Source organism: Gymnodraco acuticeps, unplaced genomic scaffold (genome assembly GCF_902827175.1).
Source record: "Gymnodraco acuticeps unplaced genomic scaffold, fGymAcu1.1, whole genome shotgun sequence".
In the NCBI taxonomy this organism is placed as follows: Eukaryota; Metazoa; Chordata; class Actinopteri; order Perciformes; family Bathydraconidae; genus Gymnodraco; species Gymnodraco acuticeps.
In genome coordinates this window covers 738195-765402 of record NW_022990037.1, presented here as the reverse complement: position 1 = coordinate 765402, position 27208 = coordinate 738195, and the positions used below count along the sequence as shown (strand labels likewise).

Sequence of the window (27208 nt, the reverse complement as noted above, 5' to 3'; positions counted from 1 at the left end):
AATAAAGGACTGGCTTATCTAAAGCCAGTTGAGTAGCACTTGAAATGTTTGGCTCTATGAAACCTGATGTACTTATATGATTCTGTTTTCTTCAAGGTTGTGTCTTCCTGGTCGAATGTACTTATTGTAAGTCGCTTTGGATAAAAGCGTCAGCTAAATGCAATGTAATGTTATGTCACAGGTATGTGATCAGCTCTGTTGGTAAACAGGGCAGTTCATCCACTTCTGTCTTTTTGTTACTGGTGAAGTTACTCAAGGTGTATCATCTCAATTGCACAAGTATATTGATTTACACACAAGAACAAGTGACGTTCGCTTATGTTTTTAACACTCCCCTTTATGTACAACATTCCAGCGCCAAAGCTACAGGTCTACATTTTCCTAAATGACAGCAATCAGCTTGTGAAACAACTTCAAAACTGTTAGCAATCAATTTCTCTAGGTAATAAATTGTTCTTTCACATACTTCATATAATTATGTTGGGCTTTAAATCCAGACGACCTACATGTACTCAACTTTCGTCCAAGATGATAAGACTCTCCACTTACCCCTGGTTCAGGTCGGGTTGCACTTCTGCCGGATGCTTGTATTTCTCTGATGTGTGTATCTGTGTCTCTGCAGCAGGACGTTGTGTGTCTGCGTTCGGGGCTGACAACTCGACTGCCACCTGTTCTTCCACCGTCCTGGTTCTGTATGTGCTCTGAGTAATTGTATCCACCCACTCACTACTCTTTAGAACCCTATTGTGTTCAACCTCCGTGGCATCTGATTGCAGATCAGCCCTGCGAGTCAAAGTACTTGTGACAACCTGCACCCTAGCAGGCGTATCTGTGTCTGCACTTGCTGTAGTGACACTGCTGCTTTTTATGCTTTCTTTGCTCACTTCAACTATGTTGTGTGGCACTGCAGTGAGTGAAACTAGCTCTCCTGCCTCTCTTAACCTGGGTGTGAGCATGTCTCCCTCTGTTGTGATCCTGGAATCAGCATGTACAGAGCTCATGATGCCTTTGTGACTCCGATACTGTATCACCTCACTCAGGAGTTGCATGTCCCCATTAGAGTGGTCTTCTTTCTCCAATTCCTCAGTCCAGTTTCCCCTGGACCCCTCCCCCTGCCCATGCAGCTCAGTGGAGGGTGGAGCAAAGTTGCATACCATCAGTGTTTTCACCTGCTGAACCGGTGTGGCAAGTAATTCCTTCTCTCCTTCCTCCTCCCCCTCTTCTCTCACCTGTGGCCATACTGTGGTTGCTACTCCTTTCTCCTGACTCCTTGCATCACCGCCTACAAGAAACGTAGACGTCTCAATGTCCTGCACTTGAGCCTGTGGCCTCTGACCTGCTACTTTTTTCTCCACTTCAATTTGGCTATTGACTCTCTCTTTCCTTTCGTCATTGCCTATTTTGCCTACTTCATTTTGCACTTTAACAATCAACCCCCGAAATTCTCCCTCATCTCTCTTTCTTATCCATCTTTCTGCACTCTCCTCTCGCTGTGGAAACTCAGCCTCTCTCCCCCCGTCTTCCATTGACATTTCTCCCCTTTCCTTCATCGTGTACATCTCTTCTCCCCCGCTCTCATCTGTGTTGTCTTCTTCAGCACTGTAGTAGATCTCCATACCACTGCCTTCATCTGATCCCACGCTCAGGTATGCTGGACTTACAGGCCCTTCAGAGCTCTCCGTCGGTCCAGAAGGAGCAAAAAAAGACTCCCTTGGTTCAATTCTTATCTCAAGACACTTTGATGCGCTCATTTTTTCAGGCACAGGACTGACGGGACTGACAGGATCGGTGCTTGCTTCGTCCTCGACTAACTGTTTGAATGGGTTCACTCTCTGTTCAGAGGCAGTAACCCGAGTGCCTGCCGCTTGGGATGTTACACATTCAGAAATGGGAGGGGCAGAGCTTTCAACCTCAGGCACAGAACTGACATTGTCTTGAATAGGGCTAAAACTGTCTGATTTCACCTCTGAAAGTGGGTGGGTCATCTCTGAGTAAGGAATTGTATCATTGTCAACTGGTGCAGAACCTGAACTGAGCCAGGAATGTGGATATCTGGGGTTAATATCAATAGTTTCTGTCTGATATTCATTAAGCGTTTTAACCACGACAGGCTTTGATGTGGTGTTAAGATGAATAATCTCAGTATGGACCTTAGGTGGAGGGTTTGATATAGGGGTTGACAATATCTCCGAGGTAAAACTCTGGGGGAAAAGAGAGTCATACAAAGCTCCATAAGCAGCATATTCGCTGACAGGAGAACTATTTTCCTTACCAACAGCTGAAGTTGTGATTACACTCGAGGCAGTTTCAGGAGTAGATTTCTCAGATCCAGAAATTGAGAATTCTTGGTGGACAGAAGTTAAATCTGTGACTACAGTTGAGTCTTTAGGGTGAGGAGCAGGGATTGAGTCGGTAATTGTAGCGTCAATTTTAGAGTCAACACCTGCTAGTGAGAGTTTGCCATTTTGCGTGGAAGCTATGTCAGGGGCTTCAGGTTGATTATGTGATACTGTAACTCTGGGGGATTCGGTGAAAGGGATTTCTGTTGTATTAAACTGCTGCAGAATATCATTGTCACTCAAATCATTGCTTGTGGGGTTACCAGCGACAGCTTTGTGATCAGAGCTTGAAGGCTGGCTAGCTGGTTGGCTAGGTACAGTTTGGTTTTCGGAGGTGGCTTCTGTTAGAGTCTTAGGAGCAGATGGATCGGAGTTATAATGAACAGGAATGTTCTCTTTCTCCTCCAATGAGCCCAGATTATCCATCTCAGGGATGGTAGCAATCGGTGCTTTCTGTGGTTCCTTATGTACGTCAAATATACTTGAACCAGATGACTGTGATTGGTTTTGGAGAATAAAATATGATTCTGATTGGTTTGTGGTCACAGGGGGAGGAGAAGGGATGTCGAATGTATCGAAGGTGTCCAGCTCTGGTTGAGACATGCTGAACTTCCTGTTGGCCTGATCCGACTCCAACTGACTGAGGTCCGAAGGAGTCTAGAAGATAATAGTCCAATCATCACAGGTGTATCAGAAAAATACATTTTTAACCCTGCAATAGTAATACAGACAATAATATAAATTCAATGATGATAAAGAAACTGGGGCTATGGATAAATCAAACCAAATAAATATGATTATACTGTAAAGCTACATAGATTATAGTTCATGCACTATATTTGAAAATGTATTTGTCACACGTTTAGTTTAAACAACATTCAGTGAACGGGTTTACCTCCTCTTGCTCTTCAATATCAGGTCGATGAAGGCCAAATACGCTCTTAGAGATTCCCTCTTCATTCTTTCTTCTCTTTTTAAAACCAAAGGAGAAGGTAGCAAACCTTTTTGGCTTTCGCAGGTCCAACTCTGAGTAGCTCAACTCTTTGTTCTGAGAGGAAGAAGGAAACATTAAGGGAAGTAAAGTGAAATAGTGAGAGATGGAGCAAGAAATGAAAAATGTGTGACTTATTTAATCTCAATTCAATAAACATGACATGTCCTTCAAAGCATCCTGCATTAACCAATACTGAATGAAGCAAAGAACAGGAAGTGCAACTTTCAGAATTTTAAAATAACTGTATATACCCTGCATACCAAACACAACTAACCCTTTTAGACCCTTGCCAATGATTCCCTTCACCTGCAAGAGTTTACACCCTGACTTCAGGGAATTATTTGGGAAAGAAACCAGCGAGTGAATGTATTTTTGATGATGTTTTTACTGAAAGGTTGTAAGGATGAGATAATCTCTTTGAAAAGGCAAAAACAATATTATATCACAATTACCTTACCTGAAAAAAATGATAAATCTATAGGAAATATATAACCCTGATTGATTTCTCTTATGCCATGTAAATATGGTAGAATTTGAAACAACTGAGGGAAGAAAGCAAACTGAGGAATTATATTTAAAATAGCTAAATCAGGTGCTTGGTTTGTTGCCAGAGGAAGACGTTTTTCAGATGTTGTTGCTTGATTCACATAGAGGGGAAAACGTTTGTCTTAATAACATAAAGGCTATAAAACCTCTCTGGTTCAGTCAAATCTGGTGAACATGTTGCGCTTAAGACAGATTGTTAATGGTACACAGTGCACTGCAGCGAAAAATATGTGTAGCAACAATGCTGTGATCTGATGAGAAAATGGTGACACATCAAATGTGGTAAAGTCAGGTCGGGGCACAGCATCTGTGGTTAGGTTATCAGTCTATCATCAGCTGTTGATTGCCAAGATTGACAGAATGGCTGCCATAACTTCATTGACATAGATCCTGTCTAATTAAAAAGTTATCATCTTGAATGATGATACCAATGGAGACGTGACCTAATCACAAATGTATTTCACACACATACATTAAGTCAAAGTCAAGGCAGGCCACGGCAGAGGAAAATTATGGTTATCAATCCGTCATTAGCTGTTGATTGCCAAGTTTGACTGAATAGTTAAAATATCTTCATTGCTAATAATTCTAGTCCTGTGTAATTAAAACTTCATTCCACGCAGGTAAAAGTACTCTACCCAAAATAATAAAAATAAACACTATATGAACACGATGAACTTGACACTAGTGGCTCCTGGCTCCGACACAGAGAATTGGATTGGCTTGGTTAAGGTTAAACAAAAACAAATGCAACTTTATGTCCTTTTAAATAACCCTAGTATACTGTTGCATGGCCTGAAGCAGTACAGTATATTATTAGATCTACAGCAAATACTATTTGCAGTCAGTGAGAGTCAGTGTATCACCAAACTGTTCCAAAACATTACTGTTACAGAAACTTTTTTTTAACTGATTGAGATAAATGTCAATCTGGCAGGATAAAGTTAAAACACTTTTTTTCGGGAGCGACCTAGTATGTTGTATGCGTTCCTTATCAGATTGTTTAAAAAGACACTAAACACTGACTGAGATGATGTTATTGTAATCTAGTGCATGCACATGTTTTGTTGAGACGCAATGACAAAGGAGAATGGAACCTGCCATCAGCCATGTTTTTAACTGGGTGTGACCGTCAAATTCTTCCTTCTATGCGTAAGTTTGGAAAGTATGAAGAGCAAACACAATGAAAAACTATGGAATCTTAGCTGAGGTTATAGTGCGAGGATTGTGTAACACTGCTGTTTTAGACATACATCGATCTATTGTCTATCACTGTGATTCAGTTATCCGATATCCCATTTACTGTAAAAGTCCTACCGTTTAAAACTTGTTTTTTTTTATCTTAATTTCAGATTAAGTTAAGTAGAACTTTGGAATCAAGTATTGACCGGAAACTTTGAATTTCATAAGTAAAAAAAAAAGAGGAAAAAAAATATTCTAATTCAAAATGACTGCATACTTCATACTGATCAGTACAAACTTCATAGTAAAATGACAATTTAGTATGCCATTAGCTAGATACCTTTCACAGTGAAGGAAACTCAAGCAAGACTGTATGGATCACAAAGTTACTGGTCCTAGCTTCAGTTGACTTAAAATTGTTTATCACAAGCGTAAATTATAGGCTGCCTCGCACATAGCAACGTTTCAATATCAATAAGTTTGTTTTGCTGGAAGGCAAACTGTTGAAGCTGCCAGAAATAATAACTACTTTCTTAAAGTCTGTAATTTATCATTGCAAAGCTCGGAGTTGAATGGGAACACATTAATTACATAATATAGATACTGTAACCCCTTTACCATTTTTTTCATTTTTCTTAATGTGCGTGAGCATTTTCCTTGTATTGTATTAATGTCTTTCTAGTTTTATTTTGCTTTGAAAGTGTACAATAAAGAACACACGCAAAAATAATGGTTACTTACTTAAGAACATACATATCCTAAACACATAAACATGCACTGCATTCATACAACCAACTCCTGAATTTCCTGTTAAAATGCTGCTCTGAGTGTAGAATCTGCCAAACCAATGAGTAGAACTTTAAAGAAATATAATATATGAATGCAGGTCTCAGCTACACAAAGAAGTCAGATCAGTTTTGAGCTTTACCAAAACACTTTTGTTTAGTTAAGCACTGACGCTCTCGGCTGGATGGAATAAACAGTAAATAGTGTCCTACTTAGGTTGATCTCACACCGTCATATCGACTGCAATGTTTTCATCACACAGAAAGGTGTTGGACAATATGTATTATGTTCACATTACTTTCTGTCCCAAACGCCAGTATGGAAATTCAAACAAATAAAATATTTAGTTTCTGCTTTTGCCAGTCTTAGCAAGGTCTCCCTTGAAAAAGAGATTCACAATCTAATAGTACTTCTCAGGTTAAATAGATTCCAAATGTCACAGTAATGTTGAAATTAAACTATAAGATTTTGCAAATAAAATATGAAATAATCACTAGCGATCTAAAACGTGAACAGACTGCTTGCACATGCTGTGCTGGATTGTTTTTTGAGGGTATGGTGCCCTCTAGAGTGGAGTTCTACATATAATTCACCTGCAGCCAATTGTACTGTATGTATTTCTGCGGGTGTAAATCAATTGGGATTAAGGTTATTAAATCTAAAAGTGATCAAATAACAATGGATGAATAAAGCAGTATAATAAAGAGTGTGCCTTTCTTTCCAGGTGTACATTAGAGTTACCTAAGTGTGTGCTTTGGAGTGTAAGGGGATCATGATTATGTAAGTTAAACCCTGAGGGAGATTCAGCAAACCGTCGAATGTCGTTACAGTTGAAAAGGAGAGTCATGAAGTTATCCAACAGAGGGACATTTTACTCAATGTCCCCCCAAAAAACGATTTCCCCCAAGAATATTTATGTTTCAACAAGTATACTGTATGCATGTATACATTTTACCGATGATTTGGGGAAGAAACAAGAATGTAAATGTCCTATGTATTCATGTAAGAAAGAGAAGATCTCTTACAGCAACTAAATACAATAAAAATAATGCACCATAATTACTTTTACTAACCTTAATAATGAATATAGAGGAATTTCTTATTCCACGCACATTTTATTTGACTTGCCAAATCATGTGCCAGAGGGACTAACACATAAAGTTTCAACTGAATATCATGCCGTTAGCCTCCAAGGCAGCAGAGGACAGGTTTCCAGATGTTGTCGCTTCATTCTCATACAGAGGAGAACGTTTGTCGTAATATCATTAAGGCAAAGTTTAAAATATAATCAATAAAATAAATCTGTTGAACATTTTGTGCTAAAGATACATTTTAATGGTGTAAAGTGCCGAAGAAATAAGCTAAAATACTAAATACCCGATTCAGAATGTATACTAAAGGAATTATCCGAATTGTAGCAACAAAAGTATGATAAGATGAGAAAATTAGTCCTACATACATTGTGGTAAAGTCAGGGCAGGGCAGAGCTGACATTTTAAAATGGTTATCTGTCTGTCAACAGCTGCTTGACTGAATACTTGACATATTTTCATTGATTATAATTGTAGACCTGTGTAATTAAATGTATTTTATTCGTGAATGATTATACTTTTATTTATTATATTTTCTTTTTTTTGGAGTGTTTATATCATGGGCTTTGCTAACAGGTCTTTAGTGTCTAATAAGAGTAAATAAATACTATAACCAATGTATTTTGAATGTGATATACCAAAACATTCATTACTTAGTTTGTTAATGAAACTTAGACACTTTACTGCGGCATATGCCCAACTTTATTTTCTCAAAAGTGACAAACATTTCTTACAAGCTCAAACTAATGCTGTGCCTGTTGCTGCAAAACAAATATATATACTTAAAATTGACAGTTTTTTTGTTATTAGTCAGAATAATTGGTGTATAACTGCTCATAAAGAAACAATGAGACTATTGTAAAAATGACATTTTTAGTTATTGGTGAACTTCAATGTTTACTGTACCTAACATCCCAGGAATTTGAGTGACTGTGAAACCTAAAGGCAATCTTGTTAAACAAAAAGGTTTATTATTACTCATGTCAGGTCCCAACAAACCTTGCTGATGCCATTTCAAATGTATTGCCTTGTGGGCATTTGGCTTGACACTTTTAGACTAACACACAAACACACACCTACATAAAACAGACCCCCCTTGACATAATTCTGTCAAAAATGTTTCCTGTTGTTCTGCACTGTTTAAATTACTAGAACACATATTGGTGATGGCTGATGTTGATTATCAACAAAATACCTGTGAACAATGTACACAAGGAACGCAGTGGACTGACCTTTGACCTGGGTGCGGTGCCGTAGAGAGAAGACCTCTTGTTGTCTGAGGTGATGTTGTCAGACGTTGCTTCTCCATCCTCAACAGCACTGAGAGATACACAGTTAAACATTTGAAATTAGTCAATTCTATAACTGAAACCCACTTGAAATTATTACAGCTAATATGGCCTTTTATAATTTTTCAAATAGCAGAAAAGAATATGTAAATGTAGCTTTTTAAGTGCCGTTTTGTCCAACATCTGACATTTTCTTATTCTTTTTTTGATTACAGTATATGAACATTGGGAGACCTCTTTTGTAAAATGACTGTAGTGAGGTAGTATAGTGAGGACTACATACAGTCATCCTGTCTGACCAGCATAAGCAGTGGCTTAAAAAGACAGTCAAATATGCTGCCTAGAGCAGTGAATCATTGCATAGGGAATGATGAATAGAAACTGACTAAGCAGAGAGGGAGTTTACATTTCAGCCTTGCTTGGTAAGTATGACTTTTATAAAAAACAACATTCATCGGGATAAAATGAATTGTTTAGTTATTTAATTGGGATAATTTCCATGTGCTCTATTCTGAAACATGTTTTTTAGTTGTATTCTTTACTGACTCTTGGGGAGGTCAGTGAGGTGGCAGGGGCTTCAGAGTAAACAGAGAGGCTCCATCAATAATCACGAGCTGTCATCACATCAAACAAATCCTACAAAGGTCACTTTATGCACAAAGGCAGTCCTCCTTTGTACAACTGGATGCAACAGGAAGTCAAATTACCAGCAAACATTAGTAGCGGCGCCACATTTAATAACCCACTGGGACATAACATCTCATGCGTTTTTACCAGTGAGAATGAGCAAGGCCTAAGACCCCATTTACACGGGAACGCAAACGAAACGCAAACAAACTCGATATAAAAAAAGTCTTCCGTTCCCACGGATACGGCTCAATAAACATGGACGTACACACGGAGCCGTTTGGCCCCCCAGAGCGTTTCGTCCGCAGATCTATCCACCTTGGGAACCGTTATCGTTTTAGTGGTCCGTTTCCGCGGTTCTGTTACGGCCTCTTGTGAACGAACTGGCTTTACGAAAGAGAAAAGTAGAGGATACAACCCGTTTAGTTCCTGTGTAAACAGCACATAAAGCAGCTTCAACAGTTCAGTATTGACTCTCTATGACAGGCTCACATGGACACAAATACATGCAACAAGACAAACACGTCACACACATGTTGTGTTTAAACAGCTACAAAATGGTGTGTATTTGTTTCTTTCACACACAAAACCAGGCCGCCAATCAGGCAGGTATTGCGAGTGTGAGGCAAATAAGCCATTTAGGGGTCAGGAAAGATATCCAGTGATAAAAAGATGTGTCTTATCTTTGACCCAAGGTGTTTACATGTCAACTCAAGGGAACTATTTGAACTTCAACACCAAGACATGCTATTGTGAAAAATATAATCCTGATATGGACGAAGTTCAACAGGATGTTCTGTGCCTGTGCAGTATTGTGTGGGAATGCTTGTTTGCATAAAAACCAGAATGATATAGAGAGAGGGAACCACAAAGGTGAACCACAAATATTTGCATTTGTATCATCAAACTGGCACACACTTGCTACAGCCAAGCAACGTATTTTCTGTATGCACATAGGCATCAACCCGCGATAATTAATTGTGGTAATTATTGTGTTTCAATTGGACGATGTCACGATGAAATTATTTAGCGTGATATGCAGATATTCAATTTTAAATATGTATCTGGAGCAAGCAGCTCCAGATAGCATCATCACTGGAACAGCTAGTCTGGCTCAGTCCAAAGGTGACAAAACCTGGTGCAAACTTGTTATCTCCAGCCAGGCCAAATGTTTCCAGTCTTTGTGCTAAGCTAAGCTAACCCACCTGCTAGCTTTAGCATCACATTTTCTGAGCAGACAAAACAGGCATCGTCAAATAACTCTTGGCAAAAACATAAACCCTGTTAGAAGCAAAAATTACATCTAGAAAGGCAAGTTTACTTTTTTCTTTAATTACATTGCATTTAGCTGACGCTTTTATCCAAAGCGACTTACAATAAGTGCATTCGACCAGGAAGATACAAACTTGAAAAAAACTGAATCATATACTGTAAGTACATCAGGTTTCATAGAGCCAAAACATTTCAAGTGCTACTCAAATGGCTTTAGATAAGCCAGTCCTTTATTAGTATACAAGTGCTTTGTTAGTAATTGTATTGCTCGAAGTAGAGTCGAAAGAGATGAGTTTTCGGTCTGCGCCGGAAGATGTGCAGGCTATCTGCTGTCCTGATTTCAATGGGGAGCTCATTCCACCATTTTGGAGCCAGGATAGCAAACCGACATGTTTTTGCTGATGGGAACTTGGGTCCCCCTCGCAGCGAGGGTGCAGCGAACCGTTTGGCTGATGCCGAGCAGAGTGCACATGCTGGGGTGTATGGTTTAACCATGTCCTGGATGTAGGAAGGGCCAGATCCATTCGCAGCATGGTACGCAAGTACCAGTGTCTTGAAGTGGATTCTAGCAGTTACCGGAAGCCAGTGAAGTGAGCGGAGGAGCGGTGTGGTGTGGGAAAATGTAGGAAGGTTGAAGACCAGACGAGCCGCTGCATTCTGGATGAGCTAAAGAGGTCGGATGGCACATGCAGGTAGACCAGCCAGGAGGGAGTTGCAGTAGTCTAGGCGTGAGAGGACGAGAGCCTGGACCAGAAGTTGCGTCGCTTTCTGGGTCAGGAGGGGACGTATCCTCCTGATGTTGTAAAGCATGTATCTGCAGCAGCGGGTTGTTGCAGCGATGTTTGCAGTGAAGGACAGGTTGTTATCTAGGGTCACACCCAGATTCCTTGCAGTCTGAGTCGGGAGGGGCCGATGTTGATTGTTAGGTCAAGGGTGGGACACTCTTTTCCCGGAAGAAAAAGCAGTTCAGTCTTGTCAAGGTTGAGCTTGAGGTGGTGAGCAGACATCCACTGAGAGATGTCTGTTAGACAAGCAGAGATGCGTGCGACGACCTGGGTCTCTGAACGTGGACAAGACATAATTAATTGGGTGTCGTCAGCATAGCAGTGGTATGAAAAACCATGAGGGCTAATGACTGATCCGAGCGAGTTTGTGTACAGAGAGAAGAAAATGGGACCAAGGACAAAACCCTGAGGGACCCCTGTAGTTAATTGACAAGGGTCGGATTCGGACCCTCTCCAAGTTACCCTGTAGGTGCGGTCTTTGAGGTATGAGGTGAGGAGGGAAAGTGCAGAGCCTGAAACTCCACGTTTTTGGAGAGTGTGAAGGAGGATCTGATGGTTCACTGTGTCGAATGCAGCAGACAGGTCCAAAAGGATGATGACAGAGGAGAGGGAGGCTGCTTTAGCAGTGTTCAGTTCCTCAGAGACAGCAAGGAGGGCAGTTTCTGTTGAGTGACCTGCCTTGAAACCAGACTGGTGCGGATCCAGAGGTTGTTCTGATGGAGATAGCAGGAGAGTTGTTTAAAGACAACGCGTTCAAGTGTTTTAGAAAGGAACGTGAGGAGAGAGACAGGCCTGTAGTTTATAACATCGGACGGGTTGAGAGTGGGTTTCTTTAGGAGAGGGTTTACTCTTGCCTCCTTGAGACTGTTTGGAAAGTGACCAGAAGTTAGAGAAGTGTTGATGAGATGGGTGAGAAACGGTAGAATATCATGAGCGATAGTCTGAAGGAGGTTTGAGGGGATAGGATCCAGAGGACAGGTGGTAGGACGGGCAGAGGTAATGAGGGTAAGAACCTCACTTGGAGAGAGAGGGGAAAAGGAGGTTAGTGTGTGGGTGAACGGTGGGACTGGCGACCCAGTGGTGACTAATGGTGAGTCGGAAAAAGAAGAGCGAATATCATCAACCTTTTTTTCAAAGTAGTTAACAAAGTCGCTTGAAAGAAGGGAGGAGGGGGAAGGGACTCTGGGGGGGTCGAGGAGGGTGGAGAAGATGGAAAATATTTTTTTGGGATTGGAATAGGAAGAATGGATCTATCTTGAAAGAAAGTGCTTTTTGCCTGAGAGATTGAAGATGAGAAAGAGGAGAGGAGAGATTGATAGAGTAGGAGGTTGTCAGGGTGTTTGGATTTCCACCATTTTCGCTCAGCTGCCCGAAGGATGGTTCTATTAGCACGCAGTGCGTCATTTAGCCAGGGAGCAGGAGGGGACTGACGAGCCTGCCGAGATGTGAGAGGACAGAGAGAGTCCAGAGAGGATGAAAGAGTAGAGAGGAGAGTTTCTGCAGCAGAGTTTGGAGGCAGGAGTTGGAACGAGTCAGAGGAAGGGAGGCCTGAGAGCACCGATGAGGCAAAGGTAGAGGGGGAGAGGGAACGAAGGTTACGGCGGGCAGGATGAGAAGAGATTAGTTTGTTATGTTTGGAAAGGGGTAGAGAGAATGAAATGAAGAAGTGATCGGATGTGTGGAGCGGGTTTACAGAGAGGTTAGAAGTAGAGCAGTTCCTTGAGAATATGAGATCAAGGACATTGCCAGCTTTATAAGTTGGTGGGGATGGAGACAGTGAGAAAGCAAAGGCGGTTAAAAGAGATGTTAGTTCAGATGTCTTCTCTGTCTGGAGGATGAAGTCTCCGAGAAGTACAGCGGGAGGGCCAGTTTCAGGGATGTGTGAGAGGAGATTATCTAATTCCTCCAAGAAGTCTCCCAAGGCGCCTGGTGGACGGTAGAGAACAACAATGGTTAATTGTATAGGATGGGTTACAGTAAAGGCATGGAATTCAAAGGTGGAAGGAGTGAAGTTAGGTAGTTGGTAGAGGGAAAAGCTCAATTTGGGAGAGAGCAGGAGACCAGTGCCACCTCCTCTGCCAGTGAGTCTGGGTGTATGGGTGAAGGCTGTGCTGTGGAGAGAGCTGCTGGGGTGGCTGTGTTGGATGGAGTAATCCAGGTCTCAGAGAGCAAGGAAATCCAGAGACTGCAAGGAAGCGTAGCGAGAAATGAAGTCAGCCTTAGGAACAGCTGACTGGCAGTTCCACAGGCCACCTGTAACTAGATGATCTCAGTTCTAAAGAACTTATAAGAAATCGGACAAGCAGAAATGTCCTCGCCAAATATATCGCCCACTGTTAACTTTTTGCAGATATATTGGTATCAGTCAGTAACAAGATACCCCAATGGCAGCAATGACAGTAGAGACATTTCAAAATGTTACTAGAAACCATTTTGTAATGAGATTACACTTGCCGCAACGCCAAATTGGGCCAAAGGTTAAAGTGTATGTGTGGGGGGATGGGGGTTCCTCAGCCCTGTTTCTGTTGCCCTCATTAGGTCCACACCCATATTCAAACTCAGGTTCATCTAAACTACTCATCTGTTTTCCAGTATTGTTTTTTTGAAGCTTCCACAGTTGTGATGCTATTGTCTATTCCAAAGACAGTCAGAAATACAGACAGAAAATAACATTGTCAGGAAGTTTGCCAATTATAAAGCACTGACACATGCGTGAGGATGATCATGTATTTCTACAGGGAAGTGTTCAACAAACTCACTCTATATAAAAACAACAGTTCATACTAAAAAAACAGGTTCCGGGTATGACTCATAATGACCTCTATTGTTTGGAATAAGGTCAGACGTGTTATCATCGCTGAGGTAAGACATGTAAGCTTTAACTGAGACTACGATGTTGCCAAAGTATCTCTTGGCACAATGATGGTGTGTGTGTTTATTTGTATTGTGCTAAAATAGTAGTAGGCATGTGGAATGGCTGGTTTCTCTACAGGACTTATTCACTCATAACTCCATTCGGAAACCCGCCTAACTTTAACAGGAAATAAAAATGTGGTTGTGTTTAGCTTGTTTGAAAATGCAACTTGAGTTTTCCTGTCATTTCATAAAAGGGGAGGTCAAGTTTAAAACATATCCAATACGACTTTGACATTCCCCTTGAACTGTACGAAATGCTTTATAGAGTCAAAACAAAAACAAGACATACATTTCTTAGACCCTGAAATCCTCAAGTCTTGGTGGGATTAAACCCTGGATATGGATTAAAACTAAATCCTTAACTCACAACAAAAACAGATTTAGCATTTGTCTGGAATTAACACTGATCTAGGACACTCAACTACACTGTCAACAATTAAGGAATGCACTAAGACACTGCAAATCACTGGAAGAGAAAATAAAGCTCATTTCAAGAAGTGACTGTTATTAGGAATTGTTGTTGGTCACTTTTGTTTTTTTACTGATTGTGTTTGCTGTTAAACTTTACCCTTGCTTAACCCCTGTATGAAGCTCTTGTGTGCCAAGGCGGTTCTCGCAGGGTCAGCCCATCATTTTTTTTTTCCTTGTGCAAACACAAGCTGTCACTAAGTCTGATCTACCACCACATGGACAACATGATTACATTGTCCTGTTTTATGACTTGTGGCTCAACCACGGCCTCACCTGTGTGTATCTTCACACCCCCTGCTTGTTTATTGTGCGAGATTCAAACGGAGCGCTGTGTATCCTTCGGAAACATTTAACAACGCTACGGTAAAGTTGACAGACTTCAAAACTGACTTTTAAAACTGCAGTTTACAAGATGCATCCATCTCTCACCTCAGTCCTTTCTTGAACCCAACTACAAGAGGTGAAAATGCCATATCTCGCAGAGACATTGTGTAATATTCTACTGTCTTGTGTGGTATCATGTTTTCATGTGTTACGTATGACCAGGAAAAAAGGAAAGTAGCTCATTTGTAGTTTTGAAAGTAAAAGGATATCAAGGGTTTATCCACTGATAGTAGCAGAGATTAACGAAAGCAGCTTGCTGGTTTAGACGGTTTGACGTGACCTAACTATCTGTCAATATTGGCTAAACACATATGTATTGGTAGTAAGTAATTCAGAAACCCTGATCCTTGTTTGAGGATCATACATTGAGCATTATATTTGTACCTTGTGGAGGAGCCTGCATTGTTTGCAATTGAGCAGATGTTGTGACTATCTCTTTTTACAATCATGACTTTATTGCTCAGCTGTAAAAAATAAATAAATCGACCTGCAGCATCAATGCTTAAAAAGTCAATGACTAAGAGTACCTCAGGTCAAATTGAGGGAGCCTGACTTGCATCTTTTACACATTTGTTAGCAGATAACAGTATCGGACAGCGTCTTTAACATAAGTGGGTCTGCTCCAATTTTGCTTACAATAACTTTTAATTAGAATATTCACACTGAGAAGTTAGAGCCAGAGGTTTTTAACTTAAAGATGAATGGAAAAGATTGTCAAAATACTTGCTGATTGGTATTCTGTTGCAGCTCTCTATAACGGATCAACAGTTTCAACTTAACATTTTGGAGGAACAGAGTTTTGCTTGTCCCCTAAAATGATATAATATAATAGTACAAATAATTAGGGCCGGGACTCGATTAAAAAAATTAATCTAATTAATTAGAGGCTTTGTAATTAATTAATCGAAATTAATCGCATTTTTAATCGCATATAAATATTTGACCTGAGAACAGTGAGAAGCAATTTTTCACATGGATTTTAGTATACCATTAGGCGCATTCACACCGCAGTACTTTTCCCACAAAGGTTCATGAGAACTTAGTTCATGAGAACAAATGAAGCCGCTGACGTCACTTCTTCTTCTTCTGCTTTGGGTTTACTGGCAGGCCGCAAACCACTTCACGGCGTATACTGCCGCCCAAAGTCCCCGGCCGGAAGTCCCCGGAGTTGGGGACTGGCTTCAGTAGAAGCTGCTGGGAGTCCCAGCAGCTTCTACTGAAGCCTTCCGAGTAAATCGCCAGAACGCCGACACCTCCTCATCTCCACCGCTCCCATGTTTTATTTTGTGTTGCCATAAGTTAGTCTCTCTGCGTTTCTGCGCTGAGCTAATGCTAATGCTAATAATGCTAATGCGAGGATAATAAAATGGCGGCTTCACCAAACTTTTTGGGAGTTTTACGGGGCGTGGTTTGCAATCCGCCCAGCCAATCAGAAATATAGCTCTTTTCTCACAAGAGAGCCGTACGAAAGTCCCTGCTCTCTAGCAGCTCTCTGCTCTCTAGCAGGGACTTTCGTGGGGGTAAAAAGGTTCTCATGAACTAATTTTAGTACCGGCTCTTTTTGGTGTGAACCATAGACTGTATGGTGTGAACGCGATAAAAGAGGCTAACGTCCACGCTAGCTGCTATATGTTTTGCATTGAGGTGATACTTGAGGCTTGATGTGCTGCGGTGATATGCGAATTCCTTTTTGCATAATTTGCACACAACCGTGCTCTTATCAACGCTTCCATCCGTCCGTTTTTTAAAACAACATTTCCCACTGTTGTTCACTGTGGTTTGTTGTTGTCTGAAGTCATGAACGTTAGTTGGTGCTCCAGTATAATCGGTACGCCTGAAACTCATCCAGTGAGAAACGTTCCGCGGTGCAAAAATAAGTGCGATTAAAATGCCTTGATTTTTTTAACGCGTTAATTTGTGTAATTAATTAATCTTAATTAACGCGTTAAAGTCCCGGCCCTACAAATAATGCAAGTTGAAAAGATTCACACCTAATAGGGCTTTTAATGCATTTTAGTTGTTCTAAATCTGCCCATGAGCTGTTAGTATGTTCCCTGCATGACAGAGAACTAGAGGAGGTTTCATTTCTCCACATCTAATTTGCTTTTTTGCACAATTACATAATATCTGAAGGAATGGACTGCAACTTTATGAATTTCACAGTTCAACAGTCTTGTCTAGACAAAAGTGTGCTAATGTCCATCCGTAGTCCCGTCAGGCCGTCACATACAACATTTATGAACATGACAGTTATATACATGACAACAATAAATACATGATGTGCAGAAGATTAATTATTGGAGGTTAATGAAGACTACAATTTAGTGTGGGTTCATTTTAAGCTAAACCTTTGTATGTCTGAAACAGGAGCACTGTAAGCTAACTGCAGATGTATGTCTCCTTAAGCGTCAGACGCTACTTCATCTTGCTGCTATGAGAAAACATGACACAGGCACAGGCATGAAAACCAGGCAATGAAGATGATTGTGCAACTAACCTGTGCAGCTGCTGGCTCTCATTAGTCGGGACGGGGGCAGGGTCACTCTTCGGCTTTGTCTTGAACTTTAAGAACTTGAATCTCTTCTTCTCTCCCTCATTCTTGTCCTTGTCCACCGAATCTGTCAGGTTGGCTTCGCTCCTGGAGAACAAACTTTTCAGAGTCTTTCTGGAGGAACTCTTCGCCATCTCTGCCGCTGTGCGTAAAGCCACCGAGGGTATTTGTCCTTACACAGAGTCACAACTACTTTCCCGCTTATGGTCGGTTATTAACCTGATCTGCGAAGTGGGGAAAGTGCACGGATGGCACTTGTTGACAGATGACATATGCCGCTGCTGCCTCCTTTTCTGTGCAGTATGCATATATCAGGTGTGGCGACACGCCCCTTAGGAAAACACCCAACTCCAGACAGCCTGAGACTCCAGCTGGTCCCCTATCATATAATAAAAATAAAATTAATACAAAATGTATTTTTATTTAGCTTACTTTAATAAGTCAGGGAGTTATATTCTGCGTTTCAAAGTTGCATTAAATAATAATAGTATAGTTTCACTTCCATTTATTTCAGGTGAGTTATGGGTTTCCACATCAAGAAGGGAAATAAGAACGTGGTTTAATAGAGGTGGCGGGTACTGTAGACTAGGGAAGGCTAAGCCTTCCCAAATATTTTTGTCACTGCATCCTGGTAAAATGTAAATATAATGTATAATGTTTGTGTCTTTGACATTAGCGCTATGCAGCCACCAATAAACTGTAGCCTACTACGAAGCCAGTTCAACATACCCTGGATATGTTTGAGTTATATTAACTAATCCTAACAAACGAGATCTCGCTAAGCGGTCAGTTCTTATTATACATCCATGGTAGGCCTACTAAGACACTGGTTATCAACTCAGTAAATCAACCCAGGGGTTCTCTCTCCGGCTGAGAGCGCGTTCAATGAGCGGGGCTATAGCAGCATTTGACCAATCACAAACATGGACAAGCGTACTGACAGCGCAGCGTCATACTTCATTAATGAAAATTAAACAATAATATTAGACAAATATGAAGAGGTTCAACTTTAAACATCCATGACTTAAACACTTTATCCACATGCAACTCATCAACGATGATCCTGCGCTCCTCTGTCCTGGATCGCGAGCCCTGGATCTTGAGTCGTGGCTGTGGTCCTGGATCATAGGTCCTGGATGGATATCCTCGTGGATTCATCTTCCTATTATACACACATGCATTTCCAAACATTTGGACTACCTATGTTGCAAATGTATTATCTTTTCAATTTACACACGGCATCTATTGCACGTCTGTCCGTCCTGGGAGAGGGATCCCTCCTCTGTTGCTCTCCCTGAGGTTTCTCCCATTTTTCCCTTTAAACTGTGGGTTTTCTTCGGAAGTTTTTCCTTGTACGATGTGAGGGTCTAAGGACAGAGGGTGTCGTATTGTCATACTGATATTTTGTACAAACTGTAAAGTCCACTGAGACAAATATAACATTTGTGATATTGGGCTATATAAATAAACATTGATTGATTGATTGATGCAAGGTGAATACAGAACAGCTGGTTAAAAAATGAATAAACTACAGTGTTTGAATGCGTAGGCCTAAATTAACAGGTTTGTGATATCACTGCCTCATCTAAGACACGAGTGGATCTGACTTTAATTAGCCTACATTTGAGTTGAGTGTTTTGTCAACTTAACTTCGTGTTGCTTAAAATAATACTTCTGCATACAGGCTAGGCTCTAGGCCTATGTGACACTGTAAGTGTTGCACGGCCAGATACGGCTCAAGAAGCTGTCTCAGATAAGGAAATATATGATATATTATGATATTATATGATCGATGATGTGATATAAATGATAAGTGCGACACGTCGGCATCATTGTCTTCCCTGCATACGGCAGTTGTTCTGTATTTCCTTTATCCTGTAATATGACTTGATATATTTAAACTCCGCACACTGAGCTCTGATTGGTCAGCAGGCGGTGCTTTCACTGAGTTGATCTTTTATCTACAGACGCCGGAGGCGGGCAGCGTCAGGTAAAAAAAAGTTATTTAGCCAGCCCAAACCTGAGCCTCACGCGCCGCTATGGGATTATCCCTGATAAAATCGGATTGTGTTATGTTTTATGAATATACTTGTCACTTGCTAGGTCACCGGGCACTAACTGAGCTTCCTCCCAGGATCCAGCGGTTTCGACTCAGATTCATGAGGTACAGTTACACAATCTCACACACACCTGGCAAAGGCCTGTTTACAGCCGACACTCTCTCACGCTCACCTGTCAGTCAAAACTCAAGTTCAAAACTGACAGACAACGACTTAATGGAAGACACAAACATCTATGTGGATGAAATCATCAATAGCATGCCTGCCAGCTCAACATACATGGCACAACTGAGAGAGCGACTGCAGGAAGACAGTGTTTGCTCGGAGGTCATGTCATACTGTCAGAGAGGATGGCCTGACCGCAGCCAGCTCACAGGTCCAGTTAAAGCTTACTGGCCTGATAGAGCTGTACTTACTGTACATAATGGACTCCTGCTCATGGGCTCCAGACTAGTCATTCCCACAGCGATGCACAACACTGTCCTCGATGCACTACACGAGGGACATCAGGGGATGACCAGGTGCAGAGAGCGGGCCAGAGAGACGGTATGGTGGCTTGGCTGGAGTGGCCAACTAAACGAGCTGGTGAGAAATTGCAAAACATGCATCAAAGAGCGTGGCAATCCTGTGGAGCCATTAATGTCCAGTGAGCTCCCAGAGAGACCATGGCAAAAAGTAGGTTCTGATTTATTCACACTCAACCATGATAACTACCTACTAGTAGTGGACTACTACTCTAGGTATGTAGAGATTGCCAAACTAACTCCCACACGATCTCAGGATGTTATTGTGCATCTCAAATCAATATTCTCTAGACATGGGGTCCCAGAGAATTTTTTTAGTGACAATGGCCCCCAGTACTCCAGTCAACAGTTCAAGGACTTTGCAGTAGCCTACGGGTTCAAACATGTCACTAGTAGCCCTAGGTTCGCTCAGAGTAACGGGGAGGCGGAACGTCATGTTCAGACTGTGAAACAGCTGCTAAAGAAAGCTAAGGATCCGTATCTGGCTCTGTTGGCCTATGGAGCTACACCACTTTCTAATGGCTACAGTCCTGCCCAGCTCCTCATGGGCAGGAGACTGCGCACTCCAGTGCCCCAGCATCCCTCTCTACTCACTCCAGAGCTTCCAGACAGCACTGTTGTGGCAGCTAAAGAAAGGGAGAGGAGGGTGAAGGACACTGTACATTTCAACAAAAGGCACCGTGTGAGAGATCTAAGTCAGCTCACACCAGGTCAGCCAGTGTGGATTACAGATACAAAGTCTCAAGGCACAGTGGTTTCGTCGCACTCAGCTCCACGTTCCTACATTGTGGACGGGCCTTCAGGCACCATCAGGCGGAACAGACACCATCTTGTCCCTTTTCCAGAGACTGTACCACACACACCTCACACTCCAACACCCAGCACACCACCCCAACCAGGTGAGTCTACACTGGGTTCTCCAGAACGCCCTGAGTCACCAACACAGACTCCCAAGGGGCACACACCTGTCCGTACACACACACGGCTCTACCACTAGGTATGGCAGAGTGGTGGTAAAACCTGACATACTGGACTTGTGAACTGGGGGGAGACAAATGAATGTGAAAAAAAAAGACGATGTGAAAAGGGAAGAATGTTGAATAATTTTGTGTTTTGATGTTTAGATCACTTGTGCTCACAAAGATATTGCCTGACTCAGTGGTTGTTTTTGTTATTTTTCATGAGAAGCCTTAAGAGTGCAATGTTCTATTTTTGAGTAAATAGCGATGTGATTGTGCAGAAAGAAGTGTGATGACATGTTCTGAGGTTCTTGCAGAGTTTTCAGTTTATCACCTGATTTTGCATTATCTGAGTCACAGTATATACATGTGACAGTCTGTTCTGTTTGCTTAAGAAAGGGAGATGTGGTGTTAGCTGTTATGCTTTTATTGTGATAGAGCTAACAGGATGTAGAGACCGGATGTGGACACGACGGGAGACTACTACAAAATGACATGGAGAGTACAAGCCTGAATAAAGTAACCACCATGCTCTAAACCGTCTGTATTACTTTACGCTTACCACGACAACTTCTAACTATAGCCTTGTTTTTGAATAATAACAATCATGCCAATAATATAAAACATAAATAGATGCATTATTTTATTTAAAGTTGAATGTCACACAGAGACATTTGATGTAAACAAATTGTGTATCAACATGTAGCCTATTGCAACACATTTTGAAACATCAAAAATATGCAATAATGTTAAACGGTGTGAGACTACAATCACAGTGGATGAACAGGGACATCGTGTGGTCTCTGTGTGGTTTGCAGCCGGATTGCAGTCAGAAGAAAGGTCACAGGGTCATTCATGTACACACATGCATGTGGCCTACTCTGCCCCACGATGGCGCTACCATCCTACTGAATCCAATAAAAAACGACAAGGTGGAGAACAATAGTAAAGGTAAACATCGGTTCAAGAATGTGCTACTTGTTTTATGACTAGTCTAAACTGACAGATGCAATGAATGGTTCACAAAATGAAAGAATAAAATGCAGCTTTTACCCCTCTCAGTGACATATGGGAATGACTTGCACAATATATACTTTGCCCATAAATAAGGATTTCTAGCTATATATGCACATATTGGGGGGAAAACCGACTCGAAAAATATGTGAAATTGTGAAATGTCATCATCTTGATAAGCACTTGTGAAAGTTGTATTGCTTCACTCTTACAGTAGCCCATTATGGCATTATCATAAGGAGATAAGGAATGACTAAAACAAATGTTACATGATTTCATTTTGATGGTATCATGGTAATTATAGTGAGTGTGCTGGGATTCCCCTGCAGTAACCTTCAGGTTACAAGTTATGTGTTCATTTAACATTGAAAAACATGTAATTCGATTTTGCTATCAGAACATGAAATAAATCGTCCAACAATAATATTTGTTTTCTCTTTCACATTTCACTTACGAATATTGCTATATTCATACAGTATGTACATATTACTTTATAAAAAATGGCAGACAGATTGTACACATCTAAGCACAAGTAAGGAGTACGTGCTAGATAAGGACCGTATCAGATGAATATCAATTTCAAAAGACAGCCATCTGACATCTGGTAATAAAGCAGAACCCACCAAACAGTAACTAACACACCAAACAGTAACTTCATTACAAATACACATATTTGTGCAGTGATGGAAAAATAGATAATCTCTTAATCTGACTGTCAGCAAATAAAAAAATGATTTTATAAAATATATCTTTTATAAAATATGAAGCTGTATCTTTAAGGTCGTTATTGTGTCAGTTTAAGTTTTGTATGTTCTCATTTTACCAAACAAAATTAAAACTAATCTTTTCACCAAGGATAAATGATTTATATACAGTAAATGCATGAATAGGGCCCTGAGGCAGTTGCTTACTTTGCCTGGTTTGTAAAACAATTGTGTTTACATCCATCCAATAAAACAGCTTGAGATTCTTATTGAGCTGATGGATAAGATTTAAACTTACTAGTATTTGTTTTAGTGTGACAGGCAAACTATTAGAGGATTAGGTGTCACTGATTGACATAGTTTAATGGCCTCTTAACTAAAGTGAACTGACTAAATATGGTGATATAAAACAACATTGTTTATCTTTTTATGTTAAACCTTTAGACCCATTTAACTGAAAACGTCAGTGTCACAGCCATGTGCTATTACTCAGTGCCACACTCCCATGTATATGGCCCTAACTGCTGCTAAAAACTGACTGCAACTGAAAGTCAAACACTGAGGTCAAACTGGAACTCAAGAAGATTATGGGATTAATTGCTTCCACCTATGATCTGTGTTGGAAAAACATATTTGTATCATGGCTATCAGTAACTTCAAACTGAAAGTGAATATTCGCATCAGAGCAATGTCTCTTTGTTTTTTGGCATTCTCAATGCCCATTCATCCACACAGAACACACACACACACACACACACACACACACACACACACACACACACACACACACACACACACACACACACACACACACATACACACGCACACACACACACACACACACACACACACACACACACACACACACACACACACCTGATGTCATGTGTGACATTATCCTCTTGCAATCTTTCTGATGAAATTAAACAGAAAGTCATGTGATGCTCAGAGATCACAGCTGTTGGATGTAAGTTATTTGGTTATTATCCATAACATAGCAATGATCTTCCAAGTAAAAGGGCAAAAGCCAAAATGGTTGCCTACAGGCAAAAACACTGTTTCAATATCACCTGTTAATTCACTAAATTAAATTACTTTTATCTCTCACATTACATACACAGGTTGACATACATGAACACATGCACAAACAGAACCACATGCAGGATGGGAGAGGGAGGGGAACCGGCGACGCTTTTGTTTAAAGTCCACGCCAGAGTCCTGCACGGGTCTGATTTTCAAGACCCGCTCCCGCCCCGCACCCGCGACGTTCAATACCGAATCCGCCCCGCTATACCGCACATATTGCCAATTAGTTCCACAACCCGACCCGACCCGTCGGCATACGATCCGCAAACCGACAAGGACCCGCAGCCTATAGGCCTATATGAGCAGTGAAAACGTGCAATTATTAACACACGCAGTTGCATATTTGTCTCAAAAAGCGTGGGATGTTGGTTATTTTCTCCATCTAGGATGACACCAAAAGCTTCCCAGACGTTGGATTTCGCTCTTGAGGAAGTGTTATTGAAAATGCTGTATTCTCCGCTAGAGAGCTTCACCTCAGCCATTTCGAATGGGGCGCGCTCAGCAGCAGATTGATGCGCTGCAGAGGTTATGATTATGCGCGGTCCCGCGGGGGAGAGGTCTGAAGATTTAAACATTAAACTAAATTATTATTATTTTAATATATTTATTATGCAATACCCGCGACCGCGACATCATCTTTGTTTTACCCAGAACCGAACCCGGAAAAAAGCGTTTGAAAAAATAACACCCGCGATTCACCTTTTTTGCGGGTCACCCGCGGGTACCCGACCCGATGCAGGACTCTGGTCCACGCCCCTACAAGGCATGAACGCTACTTCCTACTGAAAACATTCTTGACAAATAAATATGAAATGGATAGAAGATAACTGTTGGTCAATGAAAAAAGGTCCAGAAATCTCTTGAAATAAACTCGTGATATGTTTGAATGTACTTTGATGTAGACTAAAACGTAAGGACAATATCAAAGGGCCACTTTTACTGATACTGCTAGAGAGGACACATACGTTCTCTTCACTATATGTCCTGTTTCAAAACTGCAAAGACATTACAGTAATTGATGACAACATAGCGTGATGAAATCTCAAGATGTATTCATCTGATTTACAACCATTGAAGGTTTGGCACGGTATAATCATAGCCTGTATAGGATGCAACATTGTGTCTTTAAATAGCCTACTTTTAACGGTAAAATATGATTATTAATATGTTTGCTCAGAATGTCCAAGTTGGTTTGCTGATGAATGGATAATGCAGATTAAGAAATCTTCTGTGCAAAGTAAAACGTTTGCTGGGGGAAAGTTGAAGATGTACAACTGGAGAGATTTTCTGACCACTTATTAAAGTATGTTTTGTAAAAATAATTACTTTTTAACATTCTAATGAATTTGTCATTGTTGCCAATGTATGCTGGCACTGAAAATAGCTGTTTACTGAGAAGAAATTACAAAAAAACTCCTGTTTCCTCCCTTAATGTCTCTTTTGTGTCCTCCTCCCCCATCTACATGCTACACTGAATCACTGTACTATAATTGTTATCTAATTATGTCCAGGCAGAGCTTTACATTTCCTGTTAACATTGTGGCAATGACACACTGATCTGTCAGGAACCGGTGAGTTGCACTTCAAATCTGTTCAACGGAAAATTCCTCTATTAGCCTACACCTTAGCATTCTTTATCGTTTTGTGAAGTTTGAGAAAATTGGACATTAGGCCACGCACCACCACGGATCATTGACTGTATGTTTGATGTTGAAGCAGTTAAGTACAGGGGTTAGGGTTCAGTCCTAATGATATGAAATTCGCTCCAGGGGATGGTGATAGCTTATTGGAAGAATGTGAAAGCAATACAGATCAGGTTGCGGCTAGACTGGAAATACAAACTGAAATGATGAAAGCAGTCTAGCAGCACTGTTTGCACTTTGAGTAACAGCTGAAGTTACTGGTGTAAATGTATTTTGCCCAGAAGGAATATTGAAACAAAGGAAATTACTCCAGATTGATGGTCATTGTTCTGTAAAGGTGACGATGATTCCTGTTAAACACTGATGATGACCCCCACTCTACATTTCCCCCAGAGAAACTGGAAACGTTTTAGCCCTTAGAAGTTGCGCTAGACTTTTTTGCTGCCCCTCATTTTGACGGACAGGATCGTAACATTTCCGCAAAAATCCAGTATTACCCGTTGGCCTTTACACAACTCTGACGAGGGGGGGGAGAGAGAGCACTATCGTCAACTGTCAACCGGGGGGTGGGGGGAAGAGCACACTCGTGAACTGTCAACAGGGGTGGGGCGCACGCTCGTGAACTGTTAGCGCCGTGTTATGCATGTCCACTGCACCTCGCGGGCGCGCGCACAGCGTAAAGCCAAAACTCACAGACATTTCAATGATTTGTACGGTAAAGTTAGGTTTGGAAACGGTATAATTTCCTTTTTGGCGGGCATGCATAACACGGCATAACACCGGAGCCTCGTTGCGGGAAACTTTGGCGCTGTTCCGAGTTTGTTCTAATCTGTTAAAATGACGGACTGCTTTCAGTTTTTCCCGTCATTGTTAAAAAAAATTGGTTACAGGAGAAAAAGGAACAAAAAGTTTACATGGAAAGACATTAGATGTAATCTGAGCCGAGTTTATAACTTCCATGGAAATGTTCACTGGTATCCTGTTGTGTGTAATAGGCCTACTGAAGAAAACTTCCTTGATTACACTTGAAGGTGAGTTTTCACATCATGAAGAGATAACATCAACATTTTGACATTCACTTGACTGTCTGTGACAATGTGTTATGTTGTGATTCTTACTGGCTGTATGCATTGAGTTTGCTATACGGCTTGTCAGCATCAGAGGAAACAATGAAGTGTGTGTTTTTGAAGAATACTGTGCTGACCACCTATTAATACACTGGTTCATAATTCACACATGGAACTACAGTTGGGGTTTTGTTTCCACACGGACATGTTGTGTGTTGTCTATATATGTTGTGTGCCCTCCTGGCTTCTCTCTCTTCTTCCCGGACTGCAACCGGACAATATGACCTTAGCTGCTCTCAAATAAAGTTCCCTTTTGCTTAAGTTTTACTGCCTGATCTGTTAAATCCCTCATTTAAACTAGATAATAGTGGGAACGAAATGTAGGGACTTTGAACCCTAATTTAGTGATAGATTAACAAATAGCAGATGCAAACCAGTCGTCTTAAGTGCACATTCATTTCTTTTTCCCTTTAAGGATGTGGTGTATACACAATACTGTGCAGTTTACACAGGATATTGATTTTACTGGATGTTACCATGCTGTGTGTTTCCCTTCTCTCTCCCTGAACAGCATACTGGCATTGTACATGTTCTTTGACTTTGCTTCTATTCTAGTGTACAATGGGTAGATGTGTGGCTGGCAGTGCAGCCGGCAGCCTGCCAGAAGAAAATGATTTCCTGTCACCACTTCAGTCTGACAGCACATGTTAACATGGTTTAATGTGCTTTTATTCTGATCAGTGGTGTGTAGGTGTTTGCTGTGGGGTTCTCCCCCAAAATGTTATAGAATGAGATGTCGTTGCAAAGCATAAAGAAAGAGGTTAAGACACAAAGAGAGAGAGGAAGCCTGCTAAAGAATTACTGCTTACAACAACTTTGCTAAAGACTTTGTAAATTGAAAGTCTGCCTCACTGTCAT

The 27208-nt window shown here is 41.1% G+C and overlaps 1 protein-coding gene across 1 annotated transcript in view; it reads right to left on the bottom strand.

Moving 5' to 3' along the window:
- crybg2 (crystallin beta-gamma domain containing 2) overlaps positions 1 to 17511 on the bottom strand; it is a 47677-nt gene extending 30166 nt beyond the window's left edge. The window contains exons 1-4 of the mRNA XM_034215143.1: positions 17180 to 17511; positions 8171 to 8258; positions 3235 to 3387; positions 550 to 2996 (exon numbers count right to left, since the gene is read on the bottom strand). Of these exons, the coding sequence (XP_034071034.1) occupies positions 550 to 2996; positions 3235 to 3387; positions 8171 to 8258; positions 17180 to 17367 (2876 nt within the window). The 5' untranslated portion in view covers positions 17368 to 17511. The remainder of the gene's footprint in view (positions 1 to 549; positions 2997 to 3234; positions 3388 to 8170; positions 8259 to 17179) is intronic.
- Between the last annotated feature and the right edge of the window lie 9697 nt (positions 17512 to 27208).